General features: G+C 38.4%; 2 protein-coding genes and 1 long non-coding RNA gene across 3 annotated transcripts in view; 1 reads left to right on the top strand and 2 right to left on the bottom strand.

Moving 5' to 3' along the window:
• The window catches only part of LOC139774803 (uncharacterized), a 30,607-nt gene extending 29,991 nt beyond the window's left edge, over nt 1-616 (bottom strand). The window contains exon 1 of the long non-coding RNA XR_011718678.1: nt 378-616. This is a non-coding gene — a long non-coding RNA (uncharacterized lncRNA). The remainder of the gene's footprint in view (nt 1-377) is intronic.
• Nucleotides 617-1,734: 1,118 nt separating this feature from the next.
• LOC139774823 (jmjC domain-containing histone demethylation protein 1) lies at nt 1,735-10,034 on the top strand. Its single transcript, XM_071710298.1, has 7 exons — nt 1,735-1,987; nt 2,171-2,450; nt 2,527-3,214; nt 3,303-3,630; nt 4,926-5,214; nt 5,474-5,769; nt 5,904-10,034. The coding sequence occupies exons 1-7, from the start codon at nt 1,943-1,945 to the stop codon at nt 6,912-6,914; spliced, it is 2,937 nt and encodes a 978-aa protein (XP_071566399.1). The 5' UTR covers nt 1,735-1,942; the 3' UTR covers nt 6,915-10,034.
• Nucleotides 10,035-10,194: 160 nt separating this feature from the next.
• On the bottom strand, nt 10,195-22,160 carry LOC139774824 (uncharacterized). Its single transcript, XM_071710299.1, has 8 exons — nt 21,454-22,160; nt 16,875-17,124; nt 15,822-16,112; nt 14,396-14,718; nt 14,014-14,257; nt 13,498-13,705; nt 13,087-13,384; nt 10,195-13,007 (listed from the first exon to the last, which is right to left on the bottom strand). The coding sequence occupies exons 1-8, from the start codon at nt 21,622-21,624 to the stop codon at nt 12,846-12,848; spliced, it is 1,947 nt and encodes a 648-aa protein (XP_071566400.1). The 5' UTR covers nt 21,625-22,160; the 3' UTR covers nt 10,195-12,845.
• Nucleotides 22,161-26,708: the final 4,548 nt, after the last annotated feature.

Genomic DNA, 26,708 nt, shown 5'->3' with positions numbered 1-26,708 from the left:
CTCTCTCTCTTCCACACAGGAGCAAGCGATTGTAGGTTACTTCACATTGGTAGGAAAAAAAAACTCTGAACTAGTGCAGTCAGTTCAGCTACAAAGAATAAACTTCGTGTTCGTCAAATAAGCCCGCTGTGCTCGAGAATAATTCGCAATACGATCGAGACGGGAAATTAATAATCATGCGCGTGCGCGCGCACGCGCTCTAATTACACGAACAAAATACACGCAAATATATTTTATTTCATTTGCAAATATCGGAGAGAGGCGACGCGAGAAACAACTCCGCTGCCTCCTCGTTGCGCTTAAAATATTCCTTCGACAGCGATCTTGATTCGTAACAGAAGCAATATAACAGAAAGCGTATATGCAGATTCACTCACCGCCTCACCGTTGTCCGAAAAGTTGTTGGCGCCAAGCTCCGTCCGGTCGATCCGCTCGTCGCGAGGCTTGTCGCACTCGGAATACTCGGACGCGAGAAGCGCGGTCGATTACGCGACGCGACGATCGTCCGATATCCTTCGGCATCCTTCGATACGAGTCCACACGCGGCACTCACACTCCCGGAAAGAGAAAATAATCGCGAAAATCGCACGGAAATCGCGGAGCCGCTACGTCCCGGCGGCAATCGAACGCGACGCGACGCGACGCGACGCGAACAATATGGCGGCCCTGCGCGCAGGCGCGACTTCAAATCCGCCGGCGCGAAACGACACGGAATATATGTATTCGAGCGGTCGAGAAACATCACCCGGGTATACACGGGTATACTCCCTTCTCCTTCTAACTCGCTGAGATAGAAAGAGAAGGGAGTATACTCGTGTGCACTCGGGTGACGTTTTCGAACGCACGGAATATATGTATTCGAGCGGTCGAGCCGTTTAATTTCTTCACCGCCCATTTCGACGCTACGTCGAACGGCACGTAGTCGAATATCTTCCCGCGGCGATGTATCGTCCTCCCCTGCCTGTAGAAAATGAGCAAAAGGAATTGAAAAGACAAGGGAAGCACCTGGGAAGCCGGCAAGGAAAGAATCAAACTCATAACTCTCAAAATGGAGTTCCCATTTTCGGAATTAATTGTTCCCCTTGTGTCCGCAATGCTAGAAATGTTACAATTATGCCGCTTATGTCGCAAATATATTTTCCGAACTTCAAAGACATATCTTAAGGTGCCTTTTCACCTTGACGCTCGACGCTCATTTTCAGCAAGCAAAAATCTTCAGAAATAATATCTTTTATTTATATGTATCCATAAAATAATTATTACTTGAAGATATTACTTGAAAATAATTAATATTTTACGTATTTCGAAGTGTATGTTTGATTGTACTGGGACGATTTAAACAAATTCAACTTCATTTCTTTGACGCTAGCGTCAAAGCGAAATCACCACGTTCGCCTTGTTGACGCTCATTTTCAGCGTCTCATGAATTGGCACCTTAAAACTTCGATAGTTATTCGAAGTTAACTTCGAAGCTTTGAATCTTCGAAGTTGTCAAACGTAACAACCCTAGTCGCGAGCCGATATTTCACGGGGCCAATACATACCATATTTCTTTCCGACATTTCCATCGGCCTCTCCCGCTCCCGCGCTCTCCTTTCCGAGATCCGACGCGCGAAACACGAAAACGCGCGCTTTCGAAAATCTCAAGAGAATTGTCGCAGCGCGGGCGGCAGAGCAGGGGGATGGTGGGGAGGACAGAGAGAGAGAGACGTTGGCAGCATTGACCGGCAGGAAAATGGCGTAGCTGTTCCGCTGCTACACACGGGCGAGGAACGTGTTTTCGCGGCGTCACTGGCGCGTCGCGTCTAACATGTAGAAAAATACAAGACAGGCCGCGTACGATCGTGCTAACGTGGGTCGCGAGCTCGTCTTGTCATTTCCGTAACGCCTACCGTGCATTCCGATGAGATTCCGGTGATACGTTTCTGGCTGCACGTCCGCAATGGCCGCCGACTCCGCTCCTCCGCTCCCGAAGAGGCGCCAATTGGTAAACAAAGAGCGCGCGCGACGCCGGCGTCGACGCCGGAGTCAACGACGTCGGATGCCGTTGCCGGCGACGGCGACGGCAACGGCGACGTCGGCGCCGACGTTCGCGTCGCCGCCGCGTCGAGTGATCCTCGAGCGGCATCGTCCACGTGTTGTCTCTCATCCCGCGTGTGCCATCTTACAGCGCGAGCGAACTAGGAAGCTGTACACGGACGACTGGACCATAGGCGACGAGGAGATCGAGGGCCGCAGGACCTTCCCGCTCGACGAGAAGATCGAGGGCGAGAAGTACGACCTGAGCAATTTCAGCGGCCTCTTCCGCGAGATGAACGGATCCGACCTCAATCTAACTTACCTGCAGAAACATGGTCTGCAAATACCGCTGCTGTTCAGAGAGAAGTCCGGGCTGGGCTTGCGAGTGCCCAGCTCCAATTTCTCCGTCAACGACGTCAGAACCTGTGTTGGTAAGTGCCAGATTTTTTAGGGAGAGAAAAACTTGACAGATTGATAGATGTTTAACAACAGCATTTGTATTGATAGGTTCTAAGAGAGTGCTAGACGTTATGGACGTTAATACTCAGAAGAATGAAGATATGACTATGAAAGAGTGGCAGAAGTATTACGAAGATCCCAACAAGGAACGCTTGTTGAATGTGATCTCATTAGAATTTAGTCATACCAAGTTAGAGAATTACGTACAATCGCCTGCACTAGTGCGACAAGTAGATTGGGTAGACGTAGTGTGGCCGAGGCATCTGAAGGAGGCTCAGGTCGAATCTACCAATCTCCTAGAGGACATGATGTACCCGAAAGTACAGAAGTATTGTTTAATGTCGGTAAAAGGTTGTTACACTGACTTTCACGTTGACTTTGGTGGTACGAGCGTGTGGTATCACATCCTGCGTGGTGGCAAAATCTTTTGGTTGATTCCACCCACGGAGAAAAACTTGACTCTTTATCAGGAGTGGGTGCTGAGTGGCAAACAATCGGATGTATTCTTTGGTGATATGGTAGACAGATGTGGCAGGATAACCCTAAATGCCGGCATGACTCTTTTTATACCGACCGGTTGGATACACGCAGTGTATACTCCTCAAGACTCTTTGGTCTTCGGTGGAAATTTCCTTCATAGCTTCGGTATAGAAAAGCAGTTGAAAGTGGCGCAAGTGGAGGAGCATACGAAAGTACCACAGAAATTCCGATATCCATTCTTTACAGAAATGTTATGGTAAGAATGAACACAATATATTTTATACTATTAAATGTGATATACATGCTACTTTTTGTATATTGTAAGGATTCGTATATTGCCGCAGGTATGTCCTCGAAAGATACGTGCACGTGCTCTTGCGTAGAAGTCACTTGGATATATCCGAATCGCAGCGGCAGCACTTAATCCCGCAACAGCTGCAAGAGCACGTACATATCACGCCGTTCGAGTTACATGGCTTGAAAGCAATAGTAATGTATCTACATTCATTGCCGTCGACGAAAAAGAACGTTCCGGAATTGATACGCGATCCGGTTGCTCTCATTCACGATGTCCGATGTTTGGTGGAAAAGCATAGACATGATAATCCAGAAGCGGCTGTGACAGGCAATCCTGTGTTACCACCACCACCACCTTTGAGTATCGCTGATAGGGTATTTATCATTCATTACCTTAAATTGAAACAAGTACATTTGATCAATTTGATAAAGAACATAAAAGGCAAGTAAAAGCCAGCGCCGATGGTGAAGCAAAAGTAATATTATACAATAAGGCACATATCTTGAAAATACTATTACATAACAAACGTTTCGGTCTTAGGTTTAGATTCTCCTCGGTGTAAAAAATAATGAAATGCACTTACAATGATATTAATAGATAGTCATCGTATGGTAGTCGATAGTCATATTGGTAAAAACGAATACCGACGCCAAAACGCAAAAGTGACTGCTGCCTTATAAAAGAAAAATTAAAATAAATGACTAGCAAAATTAAGAAGTAAAAAGTTCTTAAAACGAATATGAAACTTGCTTACCTAACAGTCAATTTATGAAATTCTTTGGCATCAGTATTCGGTATGGTCTATATATCGAACAGAGAACATCTTACAGACTAAACCAGTCTTATCTAATGAGTTAATGAGCAAAAAAATGTATACAGATACGTACTATAAGTATATAAGCTACGCTATATAAGCAAACAGAAACAAATAATATAAGTAAAAACATAAAAACAGGCTAAAGTACAACATTTATACATATATGTGAAAGTCTCTCAATAATTCGTAAATACTCGTTGCTGAGTATCTAATGTATCCTCTTATAGGTTAATACTGTTAATTTAACGTTTTATATGGAACATTTTAAAAATGCTGTTTTATATAAGATTTCTCTGTCCAAAATTTTAATATTGTCCCAATCAAACTCGTGTCCTGTCAATCTGTGTTGAGAAACAAAAGAGTAATTTTTTACATTCCTACTAAGTTGATAGCGATGTTCTTTAATATGAATACCAAACTGTCTGCTAGTCTGACCAATATAAGCATCATAATTTTGTCAATAAATCTTGTACAACACACCATTTGGTGCATCATCCGGTAATTTATCCTTGTAAGGTTTGATCAAGAAGTTGAATTTATTTGAGTCAACGTACAAAGTGTGAAGATTAAACTTTTTAATATTATTACATAAACTCTCTGAAAACTTATGAATGTAAGGTATAATAAATAAACCAATCAGTGTCATGTAAAAATATAATGTATATGTATTTTCAAGAAATGTACCTTTCTGTATAATATTACTTTCGCTTCACATCGGCGCCAACTCTTACTTGCCTCTATGTGTACTTTATTAATTTGATTGTGTATCTGGAGAGCTTTATCTTTGTATTTGTATAAAATACATTTTAATATTTCTTAACTAATTTCTTTTTGCTCCGTTTTCTTTTTCAGGAACGCATGAGAGTAACGAGAAAAGGTTTTGTAAAAAGACACCACTCGGACAAGTCCGAAAGAGCGTTTCCACGCAGGAGACGAACCAGATGCAAAAAGTGTGAGGCTTGCACTCGACAAGATTGTCGGGAGTGTGTGTTTTGCCAAGATATGGTCAAATTTGGAGGCAGTGGGCGCGCTAAGCAAACGTGCCTCATGCGTCAATGTCTTAGGCCCATGCTTCCAGTTACGTCATCCTGTAAAGTATGTAATTTAGATGGTTGGAAACAACCACCTGCACCATTGACGGGTATGTACAATTTGCAACCAATTAAATATAACTTGTTTTTATAATTTTTTAAAATAAATTTTTTGGGTCTTGGTATATCTTGAATCCTTTATTCACTTTACAAATTTTTTATTTACTATTATAAATTATTATATTATAATATAATTTTATATTGACAAATTAAAACATTTGTATATTTTAAATCTTTATATAATTTAAAAATTATATGTGTAAGCCATGTCACTCTCTCCCCATAAGTCGAACATTTAAATAATTTCAGGTAAACCGTTTCCCACAACACCATCTACTTTAATGGAGTGTTCAATCTGCTTCGACATCGTACATCCAGAATGTATAGGTTTGAACTCCAAGGAGGTAACCGTCAATGATGATTTACCAAATAGTTGGGAGTGTCCACAGTGTTGCGAGCAAGGTCGAAACTTGGATTATCGGCCGCGTCAACAAAGGGGTCGCACGCGAAAATTATCAGTATCCAGCGCAGCCTCCTCAGCACCGACCACGGATTCCGAGCGGGCAATGACACCAAGTAAACGATCGAGACTTGATCCCAACGAGGTACATTAATTCTTACATAGAAATTATTTTAAAAAAACCCTGCAGTGGAATAATTTTTGCGTGGTTGAATCTCCAGATAAGCCGCGTTGTATAGAGCGTTGCTGTATACATTTCGCGTGCTTTATTTTCCTCAGGCGTGGAATGATTCGCCCGGGGAACCAGCCGAAGGTGAACAGAGAATGACGCAGCAGCGTACCCAATTAGCTATGCAATTGATTGCCTCGAGCAGCAGATCTTTGGTGAGGCCGCACGTAGTAGTTAGGCCAGCGCCGCTGCCGCCTATCCAAGAAACGGACGGCGAATCGAACGAGCAGAATTTGGTGTACAACAAGGTAGTGGTGCTTGCGGTATTTCGATTTCTTAACATAAAGGATCTGCTTAATTGTGCCTTGGTTTGCCGTACCTGGGCAAGATACAGTATAGATTCCAGCCTGTGGAAGAAACTCAACTTGTCACACTATAAACTCCGTTCCTTACACTTGACGGTTGTCATCAGACGTCAACCCGAGTGTCTTTCGCTGGACTGGACCAACATCAATAAGATGCAATTAGCTTGGCTGCTGAGCAGATTGCCGCAGTTACGAACGTTGTCCCTTCAGGGCTGTACTTGGGCCGGCGTTCGTGCCCTGAAGAGTTGCAGCTGTCCGCCTCTAGAAAAATTGAATCTGAATTATGTTACCTCTTTGAATGACGCTGTCTTGCAAGAAATCCTGGACTCACCAACGGATTCAAGACCCGGCCTTATTGACAAAACATCACGATTGAAGCATCTCAAGAATCTGTCTTTAGCCGGATCCGATCTTACGGATCGAGGCGTGAGATATATAGTCCAGCACCTGTTGGATCTTGAAACCTTAGACCTCTCCTCGATCGGCAGGCTCACCGATTCCGGAGTGGCGCACCTGACGTCGCTGCCAAATCTGGGATCGCTGAACTTAGCAAACTGCAAATTGCTCACCGAAACGACTCTTGATCACCTGACGAGATGTAAGGCGCTAAAACGCCTGGACCTGCGACACACGACTCAAGTATCGACGCAAGCCATCATCAAGTTCGCTGCTAAAAGCGAGCACAATTTGCATGTAACGGACGTTAAGTTGGTGGAGGAGAAGAAGAAGGTCAAAGCTGAAATTGTGGACACGTGAAAGAGCATTGTGCTCACCCGCAAACTAGTGTTCAGTGCAATCCGGTTATCGTCGCGTAAGAACACTGCTTGCAAAGAATTAGAGCCATGATAAATAGTACATGCTACGATCAGTGATTATTTATTTTACACAAGAGAATCTATAGGCATCATTACAAGGTGTATCCTTATGATGCAATAGAAAGGACCTGACTAGCATAGAATTTCTATTCGGATAACACTTACCTTTACCGACGTAAAACCAAAACGCAATTTTGACAAGAACGATTCCTTCGCAACTTGGATTTATTATTCTTTTCATTTTTCTTATTGCAGATTTTTATCTATTCTATCGTGTAGTTCATGTAGATATATGTTTATGTATTTTTCACTGAATGTCATTTTAAAAACAAATAATCTAATTTATTTAGATTTTTTCTTTGAAACAATATCGAGAGGAAGTGGCGCTATTATTTATTGCAATTTTATGATTCTTTTGTGTATCTCTGTAACTAAAACTTGAACTCAGATCTTATTAAACTCCATTAAACTAATTGAAAAATGTAGTTCTGTTATTCACTTAGCATCTTGAAGTTTAATTTGCGAAATTGACTCCAAATTTGTCATTTAAAAGGACATTCAATAATTTGGAATATATATACTCACGCGCATACATATACATAAGACACATGTTATAATTAATATGTATTATTATGTATAATAATAATATATATTGTAATTGCATATACATGCATATATACACGGAAAAAAAGTGAAGTTGCTTCAATTAAACATCGACGTCACGGGCTGCCACAAACATAAATAGTTAATTCAATTGGATATTATTGAGCCAAATATTTAAATTATTAACACGATTATCTGATGTTCTTTGTTCATTAATATTGATGTTGCATCAATAGGTTTTGTCTCAATTAAACTGATGCTGTTCATACAACATCATTTTTTTTCTGTGTATATATGCATATATATATAGATATATATGTCGCTCATTTGCACAACAATGACATAACTCAAAAATTGTCATTTTTGAACTGTTTGCAAAAGAAGGGTGAAAATTCAATACGCTGAATGAAGAGCTAATATATAGCTAGATATTTTTGTTCCTCTACAATCAGTTATTGCACCAAAATCGCATTTAAAAGTATAATAAAAATTTTAATAATTCGAAACATTTAAACTTGTTTTTTTGGAAAATTTTGTTTTCTGAGTTATGTCATTGTTGTAGCAAATGAGCGATGTATATACACATACACACACGACTATTATAACATTGTCTGACTATAGAAGTATATACATATATACAGATATATATATGTAAATATATCTTCATTTATTTTGCATTAAATTCTGCTTAATCTAACCTCGAAACTTTGCACAGAAATAATGTAGAATAATGATAGAAACGGTTTCCTAAACCTTATTATCTGTTTCGTACTTTAAATATTTCATAAAAATGTTAATACTTTATTATTTCATTTTTTTTTCTTTCCTTTACTCAACGTTGTGTAACAGGTTGCAAAGGTACATCGTATACTAAATTTGGAAAAGTACGAAAATGGGTGGTATGTTGGAATTCTGTCGGATCATTATTCACATCAAAAACAGTATTTTTCGCATAGGTTGTGAAGATAGAAATTCTCAAAAATAAGTATTTATTTCGCACGAGTGTCTGAACAAATCTCGACCGAGAATTTATCGAAAAAAAAAACGATGTTTGTAAATTACACACATACCGATATACACGTATGTACACATTTATCCATAGATCATACATCAAAACATTTACCGAAATCGACTGTATTATTTTGTAACATTACGTGATTGAAGGTAGCATGTACGTGCTTCGAATTTGGATTTCCGACCTGGATTGCATCTCGTGATGTTCTGTGCAAGCCAATGTATATATACCTGCTTTTTATATATATGCACTTCCAGTTGTAATTTTTCTTTTTCTCGTTTCTGTTCCCTCTTTAAATGTTCCATTTGCGATTTCATGTAAAGACAACAAGAATTATAGGAGAACTGACTCATCAAGTGCCATCGTGCATCTCGTGAAATTATGTCCGTTCTCATCATTATGTTCCAGCGCGTCGAATAACGAATTCATTGCGATCATGCGTGTTTGTATAATAATATTTTGAAGAAGGTATTGCGGTAGCAAATATCGTTCTCACGAGTTTTATGTGTTGCTATCCTTGCGCTGATAGACATTGTCGCGAGAAAAAGTTGTTCTTATTTTTTTCTACACAATTTAAATTTCAGCAATTTTAAAAAATCGCCACGATGTAACACATTGTATAAATGTAATCCATGGAGAGCAATAGCGATCTCTGATTTCCAAATATAATTTTTATTTGTAAAAGGCGATCTACTCTTCTCTCTTCCTGTCGTTTAATTTTTCTAAATAATTTAAATTCTATAATTTAAAATAGATAATGGAAGCTGCTATTGTTCGAAAAGTTCCAAGAGAGAATGTATTGCCAAGAATCAGTGATGCCGCGGCTCACTGAAAATCGGGTGGCGTAAAAAAATCAGACGACAAATGAATCATTAAAAAAAAATGAAACTTGAGTAATTAAAATCTGTAAGAAGGACTTAAGACTGTTGTTATGTAAAAGAATAGTTATATTTGAATAATAAATTACAGATTTCTGAGAAAAAAAATATATAGAATATTATCTTTGATGTGTATAAACTATTATATATTTGTGTTGAAATTTTTGATAATATTTTACATCTTATCGGAAAACAAGAAAAAAAAGAGACTTTTAGATTATTTTATAATTATTCTTTCTTTGAAACTTTTCGTAATTCAAATTTTGGAGTTATAGGTTTATAATAATTAATTAATAGGTTTATAATTATTAAGAATAGAATTTTAAAAACTTTATTTCTAGAAGAAGTTTAACTGAATATAAAATATTCCTACGTGAAAGGATATTTAAAGTATTCGACGGAGGAGAAGATTGCTAATTTAGCTTTTGTGTCCGATCAGTTTTGTTTCTACGGAAAAATTTTCCAAATAAAAATATAAATATGCCTTGCATTCTCTGAAAATATCGCGCGCGCGAATTTATAAGATGTATCAGATAAATTTTTATTAAAAAATTCACAAATATTACATATAGTTTATTTAAAATTGTATCAATATTTGGTTTATGTAGCAAAGTCATATTTATATATGTGTATATTTCGTTTCAACAGAGCAATAATTGGCGATAAAAGGTAGAAAGGAAGAGAGAGAAAATGAAGGGAAAAAGAAACAAAACGTAACGCAAAAATCCGATCAAGGTCGATTTTTGTACGTGTAATTGTGTATTTAAGAAATTACTCAGACTCATCCAACGTAGATAAAATCTTCTCTGAAATAAAAAAGGCATCTTTTAATTTATATGTAACAATAAAGATATAACATATAAAATAATGTTTCTCATGCTCCGCATAGTAGTTTATGATGCCTTGCACGGAAGACAAATTTTGCTGGCACATATTTTTTTGACAAATTCCGTCAGTTACTATGCGAAAATATTTTCTAAGAACACATATTTTTTATCGAAACAATAGATTATTTCGCTAATAACAACAATTTAATGCTTATTCTGCCAATAAAACAATGATAATTATTGTAGTAGCGAAATGTACTTGTCAGGTGAATATTTTATTTTACTCTAGCAGCTTCGTGATCTTAGGAATAAATTTTTATCAATATTTTTCTATCCCTGTTTCTAAGAAAAAAACAGATTTTATCGTAAAATCGAATAATTGATTGCTTTTATTGAATGAGCAACGACAGTTTCGTTGCAACGGCAAAATTCTTTCTTTCTGTGTAGGGCCATGTGAGTTTTGTAGATTTTTTTACAACTTTTAACAACGAGGTATTTTAATACATTTATTCGTACTAAATAATAAAAAATAAGTTTATAGGTTTATAATCATTAAAAATAGGATTCCAACAACTTTATTTCTAGACGAAGTTAACTGAATATAAAATATTCCTACGTGAAAGGATATTGGAAGGAAGCACGGAGGATGAAGAAAATCGGAGAAGATTCAATCAATCGGTCTAGCATTCCTGAATTTTTCATCTGTAAAAACCAATTCGCTTTTCGGCAAATAATTGCTCCTTCGAGTATTTAAACGCACAGAGGACTCGTTTCGGTCTCATTTCTCTTTCATCCTTCTTCAACAAAGTTTAAAAAAGTTTAGTGAAGAGACGAGACGTGTTTAAAAAGCATTTTTACGCAAAAGTAAAAAATTCAAAGATAAAAATCAAATTTTCCACATATCTTGTTTCTTTAGAATATGTATCCATTTACTTGGATAAAGCCTGTCTCACAAAACGCGTAATGTACGTATTAAAATAACTAATAATAATTATCGTAATACGAAATCTCGCTCATTAAAAAATTTATATAATAATTTTAATATACGTTAGTTTTAATACACTTTTTATTAATATAATCTGATTGATTTTGAATAAAAAATTGTCACAGAATATTTGCCTAAAAATACAGTAGCGATATCTTTAATTATCACTGTCAATACATATAATGTAAAAACAATTTCATATTTCACGAAATTGTATTTAACAAAAATCGTCGTCAAAATAAATCGTACAGGCATCTGATGGAAAAGAATAGATTGTCACATGCTCTGTTTAAAGACAACTTTGACAGACAAAAAATAAACCTTTTTTAAAGCTAGATGTTTAAAAGATAAAAAAAACTCTGAGTATTTGAAACTATGGCACATAATTCTATATTCTTTTATAATTATTTAAAAAAAGAATGATTAAAAAATATTAATAATAACAGGAGTTATTGATAATGAAGGAAAGCAGTTCTTTCCGTTCACTAGTTGTGTGGACATGGTTCCGGAGTAACAAAAAATCTAAAACAAAATAAGAAAGAAACAGATTCATAATCAAGAAAAGTGTATCTGTGTTAAAAACACAATTTTATAACAATTTTTTTTCAATTTTATTGAAGAAAATGCAATTTTGCACTTTCTTGCAACTAAAATATTTTCTCAGAAAAGTATATGTTCCGCCAATAAGTGATTAACAAGAAAAACTCTATTTTTAATCAACAACATTTGGCAATGTCGTGACAATTCGACCATTGGTTTTGGTCGGATTAATCGTCACGTTTCGACCATGGGATTTGGTCTTTTCTAAATTGATATAATCTTTGATACTTATGTATAAGCATCTCATTTTTATTAAATTAAATTATTAAATTTATTACGAAAAATATTACCCCAGCCAGGATAAAATATTATCTGTTTTTTTTTTAAATTTTTTTTCGAAATTCTGTTCCTCACACATTTGAGATATTGTTTTTAACATGTCAAACATTTTTGAAAGAAATCATTAAAGTCGTTTTCAAAATTTCATGTCCACTACCAGTATACTGAACTGGTTCCCTTCATTATCAATAAATTTTGTTATTATTAATTGATATTTTTTAAAATAATGATTCTATATTCTTTTTTAATAAAGGAATAATCACGTGCCGAAGTTTCAAATACTCAGAGTTTTTTATTTCTTAAATATTTAATGTAAAAAAAATCAATTTTTTGCTTGCATTGTCTACCCCCTTAACAATTGACAATCAAGCTCGTTCATTCGATCGATTCAAAGCGCCGGGAAACGTTTCAAGTTTCAAGCCCACCTTGGTTTTACATCTTGAATATCGCATATATAGAGCGTTTATTTTATTAAAGCTATTCGCTTCTTAAATTCAATAAGCCATTACGAGAAGCTTCGCGTTCGGTCAATAATAATTTATTAAAAAATATGTGTGTAATTATTCTCGTAACATACAATTGTCTATATTTCAATATGTAATATTTGTATGGTGTATATTTGTATACGATACAATCTCTGCATGTGGAAATATTCTTCGCTTACAGTGCTTACACTGTATTTAATCTAACCTAGTTCCGCTAAGACGGAATCAAGGTCCTCCTGCAGCCTGATACTATCTTCTCGCTGCTTCACCAAATTGTCCTTGATTCTGTCTACTTGCGCTTTCAGCAGGTAGTTGCCCTTTTTCAAGGCTGCCAGTCGTCCCTCGTGCTTATTCACTCGTTTCTAAAAAAAGAAATGAATATTCAGGAACGAGATTCAGAAATTTAATTGCAATATCTTCGTCTGTGCAATGGCAACTCACTTGCAAATTGTCTTTGCGCTTCTCGATAGGTGCTTGATCGTCGTCAGACTCGGAATCTTCTTCCTCCGATTCCTCAGACTCCGACTCTTCCTCCGACTCCGTTTCCTCCTCTTCCTCCTCCTCTTCTTCCTCTTCCTCTTCGTCGTCGTCGTCGGTATCCCCCATTAGCTTCGCCATCTTGTCCACCTGCTTCTGCAGCTGCTTGTATTTCTTCTTTTCTTCCACCAGTAATTTCTGCTGCTGTTTAATCTGCTCCTTCAGCGCGTGCCTCTCTTTCCTGGCGTTCACAGCCTTGTCCCTATTTAGACAATTTGTTATACAATAATTTTTTGTGTTATTTAATGTATTATCGATACGGTTACACATTATTACGAGTTGAATAAATCGCGGAAACCTCGTCATCGTACTCACTTGAAATTCTTAATTTTCGAAATGAGAAGCTTCATCTCCCTCTGTGCGCGTTTCTCCGCTCCGGCTTTAGGATCCTCGTCTTCCTCTTCTTCTTCCGTGCTCTCCTCTTCCTCCTCGCTCGTGCTGCAAACATCTTGTTTGTCTACACTCTTTTGCGACGCGATCCTAGCTACGTCTTTCGCGCTTGGACAACCAGCCAGTGCCATTCCTGCAACATTGTACCATCCTACGTCTTCCCAATCCTCTTCTAACTCCACTATCGGCTCGCAATCAGCTTCAATCGGCGTAAGCTCTTCTTCTGACAAGCAAAGCAAGGAAAAGCGAAGCGAAAAAGCGTGATTAATATAAGCGTTGATATAAAGCATAAGAAATAGATATGAGATTCGCATGGAATTGATAATAACGTTTTGTTTCAAAAGCGATTAAATTCAAGGTAATTAGGGAGAGATTGCAGGAAAACACGATTAATATAGCTCAGCTAGCTTTAAAAGCAAAGCTACACTTTTAATTACGCACCAGCCTTCATACGCTTTTCTAGCGTCGCATACATTCTTCTCATTTCTTCCAACTCGTTTCTAGCCTTGTCTCTTTCCTCGGCGGCGGTGGCGAAATCTTTCTCCGCTTTTTCTGCGTCCTTTCTCGCTTGTTGCACTTCCTGTCTCAAGGATTCCGTGAGTTTCTCATCCTGTTGCTTGTTTTCCTGCGCATTCTTTTGTAGCTTCATATGTTCCACTTCTGCCTCAAGATTCAAAATTCTCGCCTGCACATATTATCTCGGTAAGAAATTATCTTTATCTTAAGCTATATTTATTTCTATTAAAATCCTTAGCTATTTTTTTTAACCCTCTAATTTTTCCTCATTCCAGCAAGTCGCTGGTTTGCCTTGTTTGAATATTACCTGCAATCGCTTATTGTCTCGTTCCAAGACTTCTTTATTCCTAAGTTCCATCGCGAGCATCTGCTTAGTGCTTTGCAAATCATCCCTAACGGCATCAATGTCATCCATCTCGTCCTGAATAGCATCGTCCACGGGCGCTTCCTCGGCTTTTTGAATCTGCTCCTCGATGGTCATTTGTCGTCGGAACTTCCTCAGTCCTTCTAGTATCGGCTTAGAGCGATCGTTCGTCTTTACATTCTTGAGCTTTACACCATCCTGGATCTGTTTCAGTAGTTGATTGTGCATATTCGATTTTTCGGATTCGAATACGAAGTGGGCCTTGCCTGGCGGAAAGAGACAATCAATCAGGATAAAAACGGATATATATTGTTGCCACTTCGTTGCGTTATATTTTAATAAAGAGAACACGAAGTTCTTATATACACGAAGTATTTAATGCCTCCTTGTAGTAACAAAAAATTAGTATTTTCCAAATCATAACATAAAAATATAGTTTCACATTATTTCAAATTATATTACATACATTAAAGACTCAAAAAGGGCGATCTTATAGATGTACGCAAATCATAAAATCATATTTCTGACTTATTTTAAAGTCTAGTTAGACTTATTTTCAAAGTTCGAAAAATGATAATAATTGCCTTACTTTTCTTGAAATTTTTTTGTAGCTAAAGAATGATATTATACATGATACTATAATCAGTATAATGATACTGATATAAAGATACTGAATGATACTATAAATTTAATAGATCATTTCGCTTAGCTTAATAGATCATTTCGCTTAGCTTGACGAAAGACGTCATGTAGAATTTTATGAGAACTATTGATTGATACTTAACACTTCGCACCGACGCACGTATCTTTAATAGAAGAGAACGACGAGTGTCACCCGCCTCTAAGTGACGTTTTCGTATCCCGTCGAGGACGTCGATTCGGAGAGTGAAAGATCCTGATCGCTGCTCACTCGTGTGAGGGGAGAAAGGGGAGGGTGGGATGTTGGTAAACCCATTGAGAAACATGAAGACACCAGTTAATTCAACGGTAATCAATTAACAGTTTAATTAGTCCAACAGTTTAACAATGGACAAACACGATGGCTCGCCTAATCGACGGGGGTAGAGGTGGTTCGGGGGCATTGGGGAGGGGAAAGAGGGCGATAACAACAAAACAATACCGCTGGCTATTTGCGCTACACACGGGACGTGTTGTGTTAATCGAAATTTCTGCCTGCGCATCCATTGTACTACGTCCCCTTCAAACGATCGCACGAGAAAAGAAAAGCGGAAGAAGAGGAGAAGCCCCGCGAAGCGCAATCTTTCTCTCTACGACGAATTCCCTTCTTAAGGAGAGGACACTTTCGGTAAGGAGGGAAGATACGGCCCCGTGGGCACCCGACGGGGATCGAAGAGGGTTCGACGATCACCTGCTGGATCGGCCGTGACCTTGTTCACCCTCTCGATCAGGGGTGCGCTCCGGTCGTTGCACTTGACGTGCTTGAGCTTCTTGCCGCTTTCGAGCTCCTTCATCATGCTGCCCCAGTCCGGTCGTTTCCTCGGCCTGGACTTCAAAGATTCCAGCTTCTGCATTTGGTTATCGTTGAGGGGCGGCAAGTCCTTGAGGATCGTCGTACGACTGGGCGGCGGTGGTGGCGGTCGTGGGGGTGGCGGTGGCGGAAAGTTCGCTCGCGACGAGCTCTTCGATAAAGTTGGTGCACCTTAGCATAGAGGATCTTCATTATTTAGGGAAAGTGTGACATTATCGTGCATAAAAGTCATTATTTGCATCTGAAATAGGATCACACGCAAAAGTATCTTCCATTTTAATAAATAAAATTGAGGAATTCATACTTTCAATTGATGTAAAACTACACTGTTAAATTCCTAGTGTCAAATTATATTCAATTTGAGTCATTTCGATATGACGTTAATTTAACTAAAACAATGTTAATTTAACTAAACCAATGGGGTTAAATAATACTGTTTTATGTTAAAATAATAAATTTTGAAAACACGTGGTAGTTAAAAATAACAAAGTGTTATTTAACTCAAGGTATTGATTTAAATATTTAACAATGTTTTTTAGTTTCGCTCACTTTACAAGTAGGTATTCGAAATTTTATTAAAATCGAAAAGGGATACTTCGCAAGTTTTGTTTAATCCTTTCGTGATGCTTTATTATATTGTTACTTCGCTTCTGAATCATGTTGCTAACATTTAATTTACTTATTAATGTAAATTATTAAATTCTGTCCTGTTTCTCTTTGTCTATCCATAAAATTGTTCTAAATTCCGTGTCTCTATCGCGTAATAGATTCGTCGCGCATAGAAAATGGTTTTTGTCTCAGCAAAAGACTTAGAATTGAGAAAAAAAAAGAGTTCAACGTTCAATGACGATTTCATATCTGAAAGGATTAAATGTTTGACATCGCGAATGATGGAATCTACGGGAAGGAATGACTGATCATCGCCGCTCGTACCTGTGGTGCTTTCACTCTTCGAGAGTGGTATAATGTCACCCCGTGATCGAGATCTCTCGATGCGGATCTGTCGTTCGAGTTGCGGCCTCGAATTTGGCTCCTGTCGTCCATTCTCGCGTGGCTTCGCTGGCACCGGTCGGCCACTCGGGATCTTTTCATTGTTCGGCTGCTTCGGTATTATCGTGATTTTGCTCTGTTTACGCGGTCCATCTGACGAAGGTGCTGCCGGCTCCGCGGGTTTCGGCACGCTCTGTCAGACCGAGGAAAAGGAACACTTACTTGATTATAGCATTAATAATACGAGTATACAGTAAAATTTATTTTTATCTATTCAGCCAATGGTATACTAAACTATTTATTAATCTTAGAAATATTATGTGTTTATGTGCAGATAACAATATGTATGTATAGTATAACATGTATATGATAATAATTTATATATTTCTCTTTTAAGAAATTATTATGTGTATGTATTTTATTATTATTTTATTATCTATTCTATTTATCATATATTTCAATATCGTTTAGTAAATTATTAAAAGTGTATTAAACAGTTTTATTTTTCACTCCATTAACAAGAATTCCGTCACAATTCAACGAATCGAGTTTACGTTTTTGCGGCGACCGCCGACGTCTTTTCTCGATTCACAGTTTACGTTTTTGTCACATTCTCGCGACGCAAATCAATTTTTCGCGCTTTTTATTTCGACGTGTTTTTTCTAGGATCGTGCCACGTTAAACAGAATACGAAAGAATAATCGTCGCACGTCTCGCGTAAAGTAGCCATGATGGAAAATAAAAAAATCGCCCTCCCTCCAATCCTCTTCCCTTGATTGTGTGTGACAGAGAGAAAGAGAGAGAGAGAGAGGAGAGCAGGGAAGGGAGAGATAGAGAGAGATCCAAAGAATTTTCTTGGCAAGTCTCGGAGAATTCGTTCCGCCGGCTTTAAATAATCCACATTGAATTTCGCACTCGAGATATCACGTTATCCAGCTTTGATCGTCATCGATGCGGAGTTTCCACCTTTTGAAATAAATGGCTCTCGTACGTGGAATCGCTGTTCAACGTCCGGGCCATTCTCTCGGAAATTTTTGCCATCTCTTCTTGTTTCTGTAAAAATTGTTTGGCCGAAAATATTATTTATCCGCGAAATTCGCGCTTTCGATGTATATCCGTGACGTTGCATACGCGATTTTCAAGCGAAATCGCGATATAAACGTGTTAAGAAACTGGCGGAAGACGCAGCTGGCAAGCCATTTGAAATAGAAACGCGTGTTCTTTAAATAATCGTGACCCAGAGGCTTATATGCGGGCACGCACGCACGACGGATCTCACTTTCTTTCGCGTCGAAAAAACGAAATCGCAATTGACAAACACGTGCGGCATGTCGGCAGATTTTAACGAATGGCCGTGAACTATATACTTGCAGCGCTCTGCAGTTTTTCGAATAATTAAAAGAGAATTAAACGCCCGAGCTAATTGTAAGCAAAACTTAAGAGAAGAGGTCAACGACCAATAACGAACATAATATATAACATGTAAGTTTAAAATAAAACACAAATTTATTTACAAAAATAAGATGAAAAACATTGTACATTTTGACTTTACTCAGTCTTCGTCAGCAATTAAAATAGAATAGAAGATACATAATTAGATAATGAAAAAGGAGAAAAGAATAATAAGATAACAATTACAATGTATTCCGGTGATTAAAATTTTCATATAGTAGAATAATATAGAGCAGAACGAGGATATATTTAAAAAACCTGTGGCAAAAATCGAACACATTGTCAAGGGATATAAAAATGAAAAGTTAATCTGACAATTAATTAAAAGTTAACATCAAAATTCCGTCAATGATTCAAACTAATATTACATTATTATTCAATGTTTGAAAGCGCGAATAAGTAAGTCCAAGAATATCCCGTTATAAAATGTCCAACAAATTAACCACCGATAAGTCTGTAAATTATGAATTCAATAAGAATCCGTTTTCAATCATTGAAAGTTAAAACCGTAAATGGTTCTATATTAAAAAAAAAAAACACGAAATTATAAGAAACTCTATATTGACAAATACACCTCCTCATGAAGTAAAATCGTATAAAAATAAAAGGTTAAAAACTTACGATTATGGTCAAGCAAAAGATAAAATAAAAATATGTCCAAATATTTGCCACTAGCTTCTTGCTCTTGTAATGTCTTGTATGTTAATTAAGAACAATTAAGAGAGTTAACCGATATTATTAATGTATATAATAACAGAACTCAAAAGTTCTTTGATATGTTATGCCTGAGAAGTATTTACAAACTCTCTAACAATTAGTACATCGGAATATGACTCGTCCAAAAGTTTAACATCTTTGTTAAGGTTTATTCCATACTTTGTTCTTATTTGTGTATCACTTCAGATGTGAGTCTTTTATAAAAATTATACTATTAATATTTATAATATTATATGTATATATATATAGATTTTTTTATTGAATTCTTAATTTACGCACTTAATTACGGACCAGTGATTAATTTGTTGGAAATCTCAACGGGGTATTTTTAGACTTACTTATTTACGCTTTTATACAAGGTGTTCGGTAACCGCCGAATCTCTGTATATATAAACGATATTGAATAACGATATAATATTTGAACTATTGACGGATTTTTGGTTAATTTTTTAATTATAATTGTCAGATTAACTCTTCATTTTTGTGTTCTTTGACAATGTATTCGACCTTTGTTACAAGCTTTTATTTAACACACCCTCATTTGCGCTTGTTCCGCTCTATTATTCATTTATGATTTTAATCACCAAAATACATTGTAATGGTTATTTTATTATTCTTTTCTCCTTTTCTTTTCATTATCTAATTATGTCTTTTCTATTCTATTTTCACATTATATTTTAATTGTTGAAGAAGACGAAGTAGAGTCGAAACGTACAATGTTTTTCATCTTATTTTTGTAAATAAACTTGTGTTTTATTTTAATACCTTGTTATATTCATTGGCCGTTGACTCAATATTTTTTATTTTGTTCTTGTAACTATGATCAGATTACCTGCGATTAACAAATGCAATAAGACGCGTATCTTAAATTTATAACTATTGTTAAATTTCTGAATAATACGATCATCCAGTATATAAATAATAATAAAACAAGGGTAAAAAATTTCAAATAAAATAAAGGATTATTGAATCAAGAATTGGAAGAGAAGATCTGAAAACTTTTAAATAATTCTATATCTTTACTAGTATCATTCGCATGTAATAATTAATAAAGAATTGAAGTATAATAAAGAATTATGAAATCAGCGTAACGAAGCATAGCTTGATTGACGAAACTGCGATTTGAATTTAATATGTTCTATTAATGATCTAAGTATTCTGATGTAAGTGTATATGAAACGATCAGCGATATAACAACATAATGTCAAGCCACGCGAAATCTTCATACGCCATCGCGATTTCGCGCGTCGCTTATTTCGCGCAGATTACATATTAAATATCAACCCTGTGATTTTACGTGGACCGTCGCCAAGAGATTAAAGTAATCACTTAGGAATTTTTCCACGTAATATGCGCTAAAGAAAGATAATGTAATAGTTTCAAACGTGTTACTTCAAGTCGCTCTTATAAAATATCTTAGATTATCAGAGATTATATAATTGCATAACGGATTGCAGACGTGTTTATTCATGACTTATAACTTGCATTATTTGAGAGAGAAACGCATTTTTTAATAATTTATATTTAATTTGTAACCACTCTCCCTGCAACGATGAAACAAAAACATGCTTACTGTCAAACTATCGTAAACTTTTCTGTAAAGAGAATATAAAGTAGTGAGTTTGTAAATCAGGATGGACTATCAAAGTGCATTGTTTGCATACAACAGATCGTATGGAACTTCGCGCCACCCGAAATGTTTATCGCGCTTACTCGTTGCAGGACACCCACGCCGGCTATTAATATCACCGTCAGTAAAGTCTGCTGACTTTGAAACCCAATATCTGAATGGAAAAAGACAGCGAAAGTTGCATAGGCGACTCCTATTTTCGCTAGAAACAGAACATTTTACCCGATTTCGGCGCAAATGGAAGTCACGATTTTCGTGTTTGAATAAAACTGTTGTCTTCAATCAAATGCGATAGAATAGCTCCGATTAATTTTCGTTTTGTAACTTAAACAAATGCGTAGAATTGTCCAACACTGTTGATTGCTAGCTTTAAAATATTGTTATTTAATTATAGAAATAAAAATATAGAAAGATGATTTAATTATTTAATAATCGCTTCAATTGTAATATGATACGTTTCTATAAGTTCGATCGATCGTTAGGAACAATTTGATAGCGAGAAATATATTTGGTATTTATAAAAACTACAAGAAAAATACTTAATGATAAAAGTTGAAAAACTTGAAAAAAATTATTAAATTTTGTATCCGCGCACGCGAGGCTGTTTGCTTCATTACTTCGCGAAAAAAAAAGAGGAAAACCTGTCTTGGAGCAGCTTATCTCGCGACTATCGCGAAAAGGAACAATGCTACATCGTCGAATCTTTCGAAATTCTTCACCCACCTTCAAGGTGACTTGGGCAAAAGCCGGAACTTCCTCAGTCTTCGGCTTAGAGTCCCTGCGGGAGTTGAGGGTCCAAGGCGCGGTGGGCAAGGGCAACGGGTTTGGACCATCCTTGACCCACGGCGGTCGGAAGGTGGTCCTCTGCGGTGGCTGACCACCGGCGCCGGGCATCCTCGCTCAGCGTTCTCTCTCAGCGGCGGGGGATGATCCTGCTCCTGTTCCACCCTCAAGAACAACGCTGTCGCGATGCGTCGATCTTGCGTCCGGTCGGCGATGTTGATCCTATCCGATCGCGTTTGCTCGCGTTCGCGGGACAAACGCGATGGTCCACGCTGTTCTCCGATGACGATCCTCCCGAGGACGTGCGCGATGCGCTACTGACGGACTCCTGGACCGATAGGATCGCGATAGGTGGGGACCACGCGTGGGTGAGGTCTCTGGGGCGACCCACTTCTCGCGAGAGTGTCGTTTCGGGAACAGGAGTCTCGGAGTCGCGGCTACACCCTCTCTCCAGGAGGAGGAAGATCCTCGAAGATACGCGATCGTGCGGCACCGCGACGCCAATCGACTGCCGCGTTCTCGCGTCTCTCTTTCTCTCTCTCTCTCTTTCTCTTTCGTTCTCTCGTCCAGCTGGAGAGAACGACTGCGGATCACGACGCCGACGGGGTCGAGAATTTTTGCGCGAGTCCGGGAAAGATCGAGACCTGGACCGCGCAACAGGCGGACTGCACCTCCCTAACCGTACGATATTTTCGTCCGTGTGACGTCATCGAGAGACGCGAGACTGAAATAGAAAGATGATCCTCTTCTCCTCTAGGACGCCCTCGGCGACACGCTCGTCGAGGCCTCCGCCGCCTCCTCGTTTCGCGTCATCGACATCCTACAATGCATTCTGCTGTCTGTTTACGATGCAACCGTCGATCGCGACCAACCACGAAGGTCGATCGATCTTCAGGGTCAGTCAAGCCGTCCGATCCGAGCACGGCTTATGTCCATTTCTGCCAATGCGAATTAACTTTAATCTCGGTTTAACTTACTTTTTATCTCTTTCTAATTCTTAAAACTAGAAAAAGATAAAAGGTAAGTATATAATACAATTAAACAATAATAAAGAAACATATATCATCGACATGAAAAGCTATGTATATCGCGCAAAGAATACCTCGAATGTAACGATCGCATGTGATGCACCGTGAGCTGTGGGCATTTGATTTCATTTATTTCCGCAAGGATGATTGATCCACACAGTTATTTGGGTTCAACGAACCTACGGAAAATTAAATATATTATTGTGCTAAAGTTATACAAATCTGAATCACTCATAACCGAGATTAATTTATATAGAAATCCTAAATTTCTTGTTTTTTTTTTATTTAATAAATCTTATTTAGAAATTTTTAAAAATATATTGGCAGCTTTCCAGCAAGCGACACAATTAAGTCGACACAAACGTCATTCTAACTTTCTTTTTTGGCAATGAGTAACAAAGACAAAACGACACTTGTGTCGATTTGTGTCGCTTGCTGAAAAGCTCCCAATAGGTAGTTGCTTTCCCTTTACATCAAAACTCAGATAATTCTCACTTGTGACGTCATAACTCAGTTGAATGCACGTTCTTTTTGCATGCTGACAAGTGAGATTCAACTGAGGTTTTATGTTTTTTATTCACAATCGAGACCATGTGCTTTAATGAATCTAATAGAGTAATAGACTCACATTAAAAGTGAGAAGTGAGGCTATGAACCCGTATTGTCATGCGATAGCTTTGCCACCAAAATAAACAGGTAATTACAAAATGATATATATCTTACCTGAGTATAAAATACTCACATAACTGAGTGACACAGATCACTTGCATAAAAAACGTAGAGCGAGAACACGCCGGTTGAAAGTTATCGATAAGTGGTAAGAGCATTTTTACTAAAGTTAAGCTCGCTTAGTTTCGAATGCTCATACGAGATCGCGTTACCAGTTCCACATTGGGCGCCGTGGAGTCGCGGAGGAAGAGGAAAGCAGTGGAAAGGAAAGCAGCGGAGAATGAAACGCGCGCGACTGATTGTGAGAAGAGGTAATATATTTCTTAAATAATGCAATTCTCAAAGAAAAAATTATCTTTTTCGCAAAGTTCACCGTAAAGTTTACATTTCGCATTAACTAGCATACATATAATATTCATGTGTAAATATATCGTTGAAATTCTGCGTGCGGATATCACCACAGTTAGGGCCGAGGGCCAGTTGTTCCAACCTGTTGGTAAACTAACTAACTAATAGTTAAATCACATGTCTACCTTTATCCAATTTGAAGGAAAAACAAAGACGCATATTTGCTTTAACTATTAGTTAGTTCACCAACACGTTGGGACAACCGGCCCTTAGGCTCCTTTGTAACCTCAAACAGCTTTGACTTTAACATTATCTCTAATTATTATATCGTAACTATCCAATCATTAACGATAGATATAATTTAGCGCATTATTATCCGCAGTTTACTTTAGCAAAATCAAAGTTCCATTTCTCGAAACCTTCCGGATATGGCGAGGTAATCGAAGTCGTACCGCCCTCGCGGGTAGAAAAAAAAAAGAAAAGAAGAAAACGGAGCTCCCTTGTTCGCGAGACGCGTGCAAAGTCGGCAAAGTGAATTAGAGCTCTATTATTGTCGTCATTATCGCCGGCTCGAAAGTCCCAATTAGGGCTCTCCGGGCTCTTTCCTCCCCGGGGGCGGGGGGGGGGGGGTGGGACGCGAGGAATTTCCGAGGAATTCGCGGCGGGTACGGCTAGGTGGTCGGCCATTAATCCTCGCGCGTACGCGGTGACAACCACCGAATTAGTCGGGCGATCCGTCAAAAAGCGCATTTCCGTGGGCGGGCGTGCGTTATATCCGCCGTCTCGGACGAACACATGGCGTTCCGGGCATTTCGCACTCACGCACGCACAACGCGTGCACGCGTTCACGAGCGCGTCTCTAGAACGCGAGGAGAGCGTGCGTATTCAAACTTTGCAGTTAGAGATATCCAAAATCAAATAATTTGATACGAAAAATGCCGTTGAAAATTGCCATACATTGAAATCTGAGAAAATGAACCTTCACTACGTTCTTGAATAAAAAAGTTTATTCGCTTGGAAAAATTTTAATTATACAAAAATTAATTATTGGCTCATAATCCGTCGTTAGATCTATTGTCGTAGTTTTATTTATAAAATAAACGGGGGAAAAATTCAGAAATGACAGACAAGTTTCTTCTTTTTCTACTCTTTTCTTATTCTTTTAATTTAGAGTTTCATTATCTGGAGACGCAATATATTATCTTTGAACTGTTGTCGGCTCTTATATATTTTTAGCAGTGTAATATCCCTTCACTTCACTCGAAATTCCATAGACCTGACGCGTTTAACTGGCGTATTTTTTTTCGGGGAAACAAGAGCAGTTATTTTCAATTGCATAAAAGCTGAAAAAACCGTTTGTTCGTCAGGCCTGTCCAAGTTTTTGCTCGCGAGCAAAACGCCTTCGCCGCCACGTCACCCTGAGTGAAACGGAGAATAAACAAACGCAGAGACGTCGAGGCTCCAGTGCTCCACCCGTACATGGATCGCACGTGGTTCGCTATATCATCCGCTGCGGGCAGTATCAGAAGTGCTAGCGACTCCGGAACGAAGGTAGGAGGCTCCTCCGCTCGATGAAGCTGGAGAGAAGCCTAGTTTATGTGTTACATACCTTAGATTTCTACGCATACATATTTCACAGGACGTTTAATGGTGCAGCCTTGCTCTATTTTACTGTTTTGTATCCCGTTTTTTTTCTTACTATTAAGTACAACATATGCCTTGACTATATCGACGATATACCTTTTCTTGATAGTCGTAACCCGTGAGCCCTCTCTCTTTCTCACTTGGTCGCCCCGCGCCCTTTTACTCCTGCGATACCTGTACGTATAATACAAAAGCCCAATTTGCTCCGCGAGATACATGTGCCCCGTAATACACCGCGAGAGAGTTGCGTGCCTGCTACATTACCCAGGCTGATTCTTTCAAGGCAGCGTGCATGGATGCAAGAACCGCGAAGAACGTCCCGCGGTTCTCGTCTCGTCTTGTCTTTTACTCGCGCGCGCTCGGCGTCGTTAAATTTTTTACTCGATTCGGACTCGCGGGTTCGCCACGCTCTAGTCTAGGGACACGCGAGGCGGATATCTTCTCGAGAAAATATCCCGCGGTGGAAAAGAAATTCGCTGCTTTTCGAGCCTGTCGTTTTATTCGGGAAGAGGTTTCCCCCTTCCCGGAGCATCTTCGAATTGTACGAGTACCGACGATGCGCCCATGAATTGCATTTTCTTCAGATACTCAGAATGATATAATCTTATTTGTAAATAATTGTGCCATTTCACTTTTTTATGACTATGCAATTCTTTACAAAGAAATTGTCTCGATAATTAACGCGCTAAACATCAAATTAATAAATTATAGATTTAAGTCTAACTCAACTTTTTAAAGAGTTTACAAGGATCAGAAATTAATTTCAAATTTAATCTCTCAACTTTAAAGATATTAATTTTCCTGTATTATATTTATATACTATTATATCTTTATATATTCCTAAAAAAGCATCTTACATAAAAAACAGCTACGATTACTGCCACGTCTCTACGATCGGAGACTTTCACTCATTGTCACGAACATTGTCGAACTCGCTTTCCCAAAAGTTTCCAGACTTTCGGGGAAGATTTTTCACAGAGGGGGGAGGGTCTCGCGTTACAATTTTCTCGGGAATTGCATTGCCTGGCCCGCGAGTGCCATACCCAACGTTTTCAACCCTGAATGCATGCACACGTCGCGGCGGAGAGAGTATAGAGAACGGAGACGGAGGAAAAGGGCGGCACTCGCGTAATACATATACGTGCATCGTGCGTGCAATGGCCCGTAAAAGCTGACTGGCTGCTCGGCACCCGAGAGAAGAGGGATGCAGCCACGCCAGCTATGTTAATTAAACGCGTTTCTAGCCCCCGCATAGAAAACCGAAGAAAAAAGAAGAAGGAGCCGCGAGAGGAGGAGGAGGAGGAAGAAGACGAATAGAAACAGGGAGGAGACGGCAGCAGAGGAGCAGAGGAAGAGAGGAGAGTGCCGGGCTAATAACACGTCCCGTATGACGAACGCACGCCACACGCCCGTCTCTTCTTCTGCTACTTCTTCTTCTTCTTCTCTTCCTTCTTCTTCTTCTTCTACCGCTTGTTCACGCTCGTTCATACGTACCGGGGCCCCGCG

The sequence above is a fragment of the Temnothorax nylanderi genome, unplaced genomic scaffold, assembly GCF_030848795.1.
Source record: "Temnothorax nylanderi isolate EJ_2023f unplaced genomic scaffold, tnyl_v1.0 TNYL_tig0088_pilon, whole genome shotgun sequence".
NCBI classification, from domain to species: Eukaryota; Metazoa; Arthropoda; class Insecta; order Hymenoptera; family Formicidae; genus Temnothorax; species Temnothorax nylanderi.
This window is presented reverse-complemented; position numbering and strand designations above follow the sequence as displayed.